This window comes from Topomyia yanbarensis, chromosome 1 (assembly GCF_030247195.1).
Source record: "Topomyia yanbarensis strain Yona2022 chromosome 1, ASM3024719v1, whole genome shotgun sequence".
In the NCBI taxonomy this organism is placed as follows: domain Eukaryota; kingdom Metazoa; phylum Arthropoda; class Insecta; order Diptera; family Culicidae; genus Topomyia; species Topomyia yanbarensis.
The window spans coordinates 132,235,770-132,244,000 of NC_080670.1; the positions used below are offsets into that span (position 1 = coordinate 132,235,770).

Below are 8,231 nucleotides of genomic sequence, written 5' to 3' on the forward strand. Positions count from 1 at the left end.
GGCAATACATAAAACTCTGCGAAACCTGTAATAAAAATAAGTACAGCCGGCACCCTTATAAAATAACCATTCAGCAAACACCCATCCCAAAAAGACCATTTGAAATTATTCATACAGACATCTTTATATCCCAACCTGATACATTTCTAACAGCCGTAGACAAATTCTCGAGGTTCGCTATTATTATTCCTATCAAATCTCGCAACATACATGACGTTAGGAAAGGTTTACTAAAAAATTTTAGCCTTCACGGAAAACCTCAACTTATTATTAGCGATAACGAACCGTCTATAAAATCAATAGAAATTCGAGGGTTATTAGATGATCTTGGTATCCAAATACACTTCACACCAGTAAACCATAGCAAAACAAATGGCATAGTCGAACGGTTTCATTCGACCCTAGTCGAAATCTATCGATGTGTCGAAGGAAGACATGAAGATCTGAAACCTAAACACCTGACACGAATCTCGTACACTCTTTATAACGAAACGATTCATTCCGCTACAAAATTAAAACCCCGCGAAATCTTTTTTGGCATCAGAGACAATGAAGAACGACCACTAGATTTAGAAGAAATCATAACCAAAAGAAATAAACTCTATGACGAGGTTATTATTCAATTACAAAAAAACCAAACAAAAGATTGCAACCAACAGAACAAGTACCGCGAAGTACAACCAGAACTTGCAGATAATCAGCAAGTCTACATAAAAAAGCAGGGAGTCAGAAATAAAACTGACCAAAAATACTCTAAGATCCAGGTCAAAGAAGATAGAATAAAGACCTTTATCGATGAGTCAAACCGTAGATTACATAAAGACAATTTAAAACGGATATACTAACCGCAATTTTCTTTCCACAGGAGGAAGCGAAAAAAGTACCACGTAGTCATCACACACCAATTAATGTACTTCTTTCTCAATATTTCAGATCAACTCGATCCTACCAATCCTATTCCTCGTTCTTAATCCCTGCATCGCATCCAGCACGTCACCTCAACCAATCCGAATCACTAATAGAGTACTTGACAATCTGTAACTGTATTAGTGTGATCAACGATTTGTTTTCCTCCACCTGTCATATGTTCTGATAGGTGTGGGAAAACAAATAGGGTATATCTCATCGTTCGGATCTTTATTCATTTGAAAATAGTTCAAGATTATATTTTCATTGCGAAGAGGTCATTTCTAAAACAAATAACGAAATAAGATGGATTCGAAGCAAGCGATTGAGCGCTACCGTGAAAAAATACAGCTGTGCAATGGAATAGATCCATATACTGTAAAGACGCTTCCGGAAGAAATTCCTCTCACTGTTTCGTTTGATAGAATTTACAAGTACCTTATGTTGGACCCTAACCCATTTACTGGATATCCTAAGAACTGCACAAAAGGAATGGATGCAATCCTATACCTTAAAAAAGATGGGTGGGTAATGTCTGCGACATAACCGGAGAGATGTACAATACATAAGGAACACGTTCTTCAAATATGTTGATACTCATTGGAATTTTCGGACAAAAGGTGATTTGGGCGAGGAATATTTCAAATTATTCTTTACAAAAATGATGGTGGTCCTGAAAAGGACCGGTTTTGTTGGCGTTGTTGGCCTTGGTGAGGGAGATGGCTAACGATGAAATGAATTGTTAGCATGAGGAAGTCGCGTAGTACTGGCCAATGGAAGAACAGATAATAATTGATTCCTGAAAATCAATTTTTCTTTATTCATGTAAATTATACATACTTACAAATCTAATAGAAGATTCCTGATCATATTTCTGAATCATTAGTGCGAACATTGTGTAATTTGGTTAAGTCCAATGAAAGTTACAAACTTTCCAAACTCGACCTTCTGTTCCTTCAGAAATATTGAAATGGGGTGTCTATATTAAACCGTTAGTCGTGGTCACAATAAAAAAAGATGAGTGGGTAATGTCTGTCACATAACCGGAGCGTCGTGATTTCAATTCGAGACGTTAATTTAAATCTAATAATATTCAACAGAATCACGTTTGAATGGGAAATTTTCAAATAATTCTCTATGGTAATAATGGTGCTTTCCTCCGGTGGACTGGCTGCTTGCTAGTTAGAGATGGGCAAGACAGTTCACTTTGAAGAACCGTTCTCGTTAAATAATTCTGTGAAAAGAACTAGTTCACCTGAACCGTTCATCCGTTCAGTTGAATTTCAACGTTCAATTTCAAAAATTCAGAAAGTTCAAACAGATTGATATGGTATGAAAGGAATACAGTTTTCAATAAAAAAACGTTTTTCTCTCCAACTATTGTTATCTATTTGTGTTTTTCATTTCACTGTATATTAGGAGTTTGTTCAATTCAAAGATTATGATTGATGAAAACAATTTTAGATATATTCTTAGCTGTCAATCTACTTCTTCTCTCGCTACAAATCTGACCGGTCTTAGAAAAAATACGCTCGCATGGAACGGAGGTCCCTGGAATACAAAGCCTTTTCTGCATAATAGTGTATAAGTTTGGGTAGATACATTTACGTTCTCCCCACCAGATCAGCGGATCGTTACACCTTGGCAAGATAGGCTCTGCCATGTATTTATCCAACTCGATACTAAAAGTAGTAGCAGGACTTTCTTTAGATAGTATCTTACTCACGGATTCGTCAAATTCTTCCCAAAGAGACGAGCTCTGCGCGGGTTCCTTAATACATATCTCCTCAGAACAATCCTCAACACGCTGTACATCACATTGCTGGACGTTTATCTGGTTTAATAGCGATTGATGTGCTGACTTGTACTGGTTTTCATTGCAAAATCCTTGTTTCTTGAAACGAGGATCCAGAATTACTGCTTGGGAAACCAGTTCATTCTTACATCTTGACTCGAAGCGTTTATTTAGGCCATCTTTCAGATTATTTGAAAGCATCGTCACTTCTGGTGGAAAGTTTTCAGCTGAGACAAATTTTTGTACACGTTGCTCCATTATTTGTGTTAGTACAACACTTTTTGAGAGGGATACATTCAATTCAGCAGATATTTCTACGGTGACCTCATAAAAAACTTTCAGCACCTCAACCGATCCCTCGATAATCTTCCAGTCATCAACATTCAATGCCAACTTGATATTCAGTAGTGCAAGAGTAGAAACAACTGAATTTTTATTTCTCAAAACACGATCAAGCATATCATATGTGGAGTTCCAACGAGTGGGAACATCCTGTTTTAATTTCAACAAATTTTCATTCAATTTTCCTTGCATATCGTGTAGCTTTTCCAGAGCAAATGAACTTTTCTTAAAATACTGAACAATGTGCTTAACTTTATCAACCGTGCCCTGAATAGAGCTAGCAATCGCGTTCTGAACTAGCAAATTGAGTGTGTGCGCAAAACACGGCAAATGATTCATTTTCAAAATCGATGCAGCAGATTTCATGTTTGCCGCGTTATCTGTAACAATTGCTGCTACTTTTGAATCAATGCAAAACAGTTTCAAAACTCGCATGATCCAAGAAGCAATGTTCTCACCCGTGTGTCTTTCCTTAAATTCAGAACACTCGAGCAAATGCGACATTAATTGATTGCTCTTGTCGAAAAAGTGTGCTGTAATGGCATAGAAACCTTGGTTATTGATGCTGGTCCATCCATCACATGTGAGACTAACTGCTGGTGCATCCTGCAAATTAGATTTAACTGTTGCATGTAGATTTTCATACACAGTTGGCATTAGGCTGTACGTCAACGTTTTTCTACTCGGGAGGGTGTATGACGGACAAAGCATCTTAACAAGCTTTCTGAATTCCGCGTCCTCAACAAGAGATAACGGATGATATTCCTTACAAATCATCTTTAGCACTTGCAGATCGATCGAACGTTGCTTTTGTATCGGGAGAGGTTTGACAACGTCCACGTAGTTGGTAAGCAAATTTTGAGATGGTTTTGAATCCGATTTCGTACAATCGACTACGTTCGTTGTAGATTTTGGCAGACTGGCACTCGCATTCGACTTTATCAACGACGAAGAAACAGGTTCGGATTTAGTGTTGGAATCGTCGTCCTTGTCGGCTTTTTCTATAGGAACCATCGGGTGCTTCAGTCTCAAGTGCCGTTTCAAATTTGCGCTGGAACCAGAAGCCATTGCTATTGAAAAATGACAGTAGCGACATTTTCCTTTGCCATTATCAAGCTTTGTAAAATGATACCAGATATCACTGGTAACTCTTCCGTGGCCTGCCATCCCTGAGTATAAAGAAAAAACATCAACACTATAGAAATTTAAAATGTGAAAATCATTCGATTTATATCACTTACTTGTCAAAGTGGCAACTTCCACGAATTGTGCGAAACCTGCAATTAGATTAAGTAAAACTATTCCACGAATTAAATATAATTGCAAAACTTTTCACTATAAACTGCGTAGAACTTTTCATCGTTACACAGCGAACGGTTGTCAAAACAGAATCTGCGAGAGGAGGTACACAGAGAGTACAATTTCTGTTATGAGCGAGCACTGAGCTTTTGTCGACTGATCTCACGAACACTAATGCAGTCTTGGTTGACAACAATCCCATTTGATTTTGACATTCTTGTTTATCGTTTTCAATCTTGTTTTGATACAGTGTCTGTGCTATGTACCGTGTACGTACAAAAGCCGTAGAAAAGTCTATTCTCAATGAAAGTTTTCAGAGAAGCAATACATTGTTTGGTATGGTTCTATACTATACTGAAAGAGCATCGGGAACAGTTCTAAAAGCCTGCTAAATAGTTCGTTCTCCGCTCTACTCGTTCTTCGTTCTGGTGGAATTGGCAAACGGTTATAGGCAACGTTCAATTCAGTTCATCAGTTTCGAAGAGAAATGAGAACTACCGTTCTTTAAAAAAGAACTCTCGTTCATTCGTTCTTTTAGAAGAAACAGTTCTTTTAAACCGTTCGAGAACGGATCGCCCATCTCTATTGCTAGTGCTTGAACGAATACGAATGATGAGAAAAACCGACCGACCAATATTCATATATGAAAACACGAAAAAGCACTACTATCGCTCGTTTTCGTGCCATTCCTGTGCCTTTCCTTTCCGTTCGGCTACCAATACTAGCATAACCAAAACGAATATTCTGTCTCTCAATCACCTTCAATCTAGTGGCCAGTGCTAGCAAACTTGCATGTTCAGTTTTTCAATAACAACATTCCAACAATATTTTCAAAGAATGTTGCAGATTTGAAAAGAAGGAAGGAAAAGATTTTCACAAATTCAAATTCTTTTGTCTTATTTGTTAGCGCTGATACTGGCCATGGGATGGGGAACACCCACAATCGTTTGTTATGATGGTATTAGCAGCAGAAAGGAATGGAAAAGCAGTGCACGAAAACGAGCGAGAGAGGATCATTTAAATTCTCTTTCTTTCTTTCCACACATCGTATTTCTTATATAGCTTTCTGAAAATTATTTGTTATACACCATAAAATGTAAATTTCAATTTAACTCTTATTAAAACACAATTAATTGGTCCTGTAAAGAACCGTTTATTGTTTTATTGCGGGAGCATAATTCAGACGCACTCCCCGCGGACACGGTGAGCCAGTTTAACTCTTATTAGAACACAGATTAGTTTCTCTGTTGCCCTTTAGTTGGGGCGAAATTCTTGCAGGGCGACAGTTCCTGATCGGGTTGCGATGAGTGACCAGTAGCTGGGGCACTTTTTCCGACCGTCGTCATCGCCAACTGCTTTCCTTCGGTGGACTGGCTGCTTGCTAGTGCTTGAACGAATACGAATGATGAGAAAAACCGACCGACCAATATTCATATATGAAAACACGAGAAAGCACTACTATCGCTCTCTCGCTCGTTTTCGTGCCATTCCTGTGCCTTTGCTTTCCGTTCGGATACCAATTCTAGCATAACCAAAACGAATATTCTGTCTTTCCATCGCCTTCAATCTAGTAGCCAGTGCTAGCAAACTTGCATGTTCAGTTTTTCAATAACAACATTCCAACAATATTTTCAAAGAATGTTGCAGATTTGAGAAGAAGGAAGGAAAAGATTTTCACAAATTTAAATTCTTTTGTGTTATTTTTTAGCGCTGATAAAGGATATTTAGTTTGCTACTAGCAAGGAGCTGCACAAACAAATCGATTTATGCAGTTAATCAACGGAAGCTGCCAAATAGTTCAATAAAATAATTCACATTGTAATAGCGACATGCAATTGTGGCAACACTGGTCATGGGATGGTGGGAGAATACGCACATTCGTTTTAGTTATGATGGTATTAGCAGCAGAAAGGAATGGAAAAGCAGTGCACGAAAACGAGCGAGAGAGGATCATTTAAATTCTCTTTCTTTCTTTCCACACATCGTATTTCTTATATAGCTTTCTGAAAATTATTTGTTATACACCATAAAATGTAAATTTCAGTTTAACTCTTATTAGAACACAATTAATTGGTCCTGTAAAGAACCGCTTATTATTTTATCGCGGGAGCATAATTCAGACGCACTCCCCGCGGACACGGTGAGCCAGTTTAACTCTTATTAGAACACAGATTAGTTGCTCTGTTGCCCTTTAGTTGGGGCGAAATTCTTGCAGGGTGACAGTTCCTGATCGGGTTGCGATGAGTCACCAGTAGCTGGGGCACTTTTTCCGACCGTCATCGCCAACTGCTTTCCTTCGGTAGACTGGCTGCTTGCTAGTGCTTGAACTTGAACGAATACGAATGATGAGAAAAACCGACCGACAGATATTTTTATAATCGCGCTAATATGCACTACTATCGCTTTCTCGCTCGTTCTCGTGCCGTGCATGAGCCTTTCCTTTCCGTCCGGCTTCTAATGGCCTAACCAAAGGAATATGACGTCTTTCCCCACCAACTGCTCTCGTCAAGCAACCCAATGCGAATAATCATAGGAACAAACATGTAGTGGACCTATATATAAACTTTTCATTATTTTATTGTTCGGTTGGTCTACCATAATGACGGCTCTGTGCGGGATGGGCTGAAAATTTTCACTTTTCCGAGTCGCTTTCGAAAGATTTTTCAAAACACAATTTTTTGTTATTAGAGCATGTTATACATACTTCAAATTTTAATACAGCATAGAGGAACATATTTTCAACAAATTGGCCTAAAATCAAATCATTCTGTTAAGTATGATAAAAGTTATTAACGTTCGATAATCGAACGCCTTTGTGTATAGACGTGTTTTTACGGTCCGCAGTTAATTGTTATTTATTTATCTTTCTACCGTCGCGCGTGTGTTCAATCCTATTAAACAACGGTTATCATAATGAGCTGCAGTGTGACATCTTGTAATATCAGCGACGATCGTTTCTTGTGGCAGTGTGAATTCTGCAGAAAATGTTATCACGCAGCTTGTGTAGGAGTCCAGCGAAATCAAGAAGAATTTATCTCGCACTTCATGATTCCCCTGTGTGCAGATTGCCAGCATAATCTAAAGGTAGGCATAGACACACGAAAAGTGCTGTACCAACAGGAAAAATTATTTGAATCTATAACTACGCAAACGGACTGCAACTTACAAATAGCAGCCGACATAAAAAAGTTCAATTCAATTGTTGACTTATTCGAAAATGTTGAGCTGCAGCTTAAAGAATCAGTGGCGAATGTGAACATAAACACATCGTCGCAAGTGGCAAATGCTGTATCGGCACTATCGCAGGCCATTGACAGTAATTCTTTTAATAAGGCCGATGAGCTGGTCACGCTGAAAAACCATATCACATCACTATTCAACATATCTATGGGATCCACAAAAAAACACATTGAAGAGTATGTAAATGATCTCACTGCCGATTTGACCAGAGAATTGAAAAAAATCTGCAGCGAAGTTCAGAACTTGAGCACCCTTACCATAAATATGGCAGCTCATTGTAATGAACACTACCTGAGTGAATCGCGTCCTACACGTGAAGTTTTAGACGAAGTGAAAATTATAACAAATTCAGTTGGCAGTGACATTCTCAAAGAAGTACAATCTCTTGCCGGCTCAATTAACACTTTGGATAGCAGTATACGCGATGCTTGTTTGCCACCAGCGGGCCCCAGCTTGATGGACGAATTAAATGCCCAATCAACAAAATCGGGTGACTCAGGTCACCGTTCCACTGCCGAAGCCACTGAAGGGTGGCGCTTTTTGGGTTCGAAGAAAGTGTGGCGCTCTGACTGGACGGAGTACGACACACGTAATCAGCATAGAATTCAACAGCAAAAGATGAAAGATAGGGCGATGGCACGAAGAAAAG

General features: G+C 38.7%; 1 protein-coding gene across 1 annotated transcript; it reads right to left on the reverse strand.

Moving 5' to 3' along the window:
- Positions 1-2,338: 2,338 nt before the first annotated feature.
- On the reverse strand, positions 2,339-4,111 carry LOC131675934 (E3 SUMO-protein ligase ZBED1-like). The gene has a single exon (XM_058955060.1). It carries the CDS (start codon positions 4,109-4,111, stop codon positions 2,339-2,341), a length of 1,773 nt encoding a protein of 590 aa, XP_058811043.1.
- Positions 4,112-8,231: the final 4,120 nt, after the last annotated feature.

Excerpts from the sequence above, each read along its gene's own strand:
- LOC131675934 (XM_058955060.1), bottom strand. The coding sequence starts at position 4,111 with ATGGCTTCTGGTTCCAGCGCAAATTTGAAACGGCACTTGAGACTGAAG.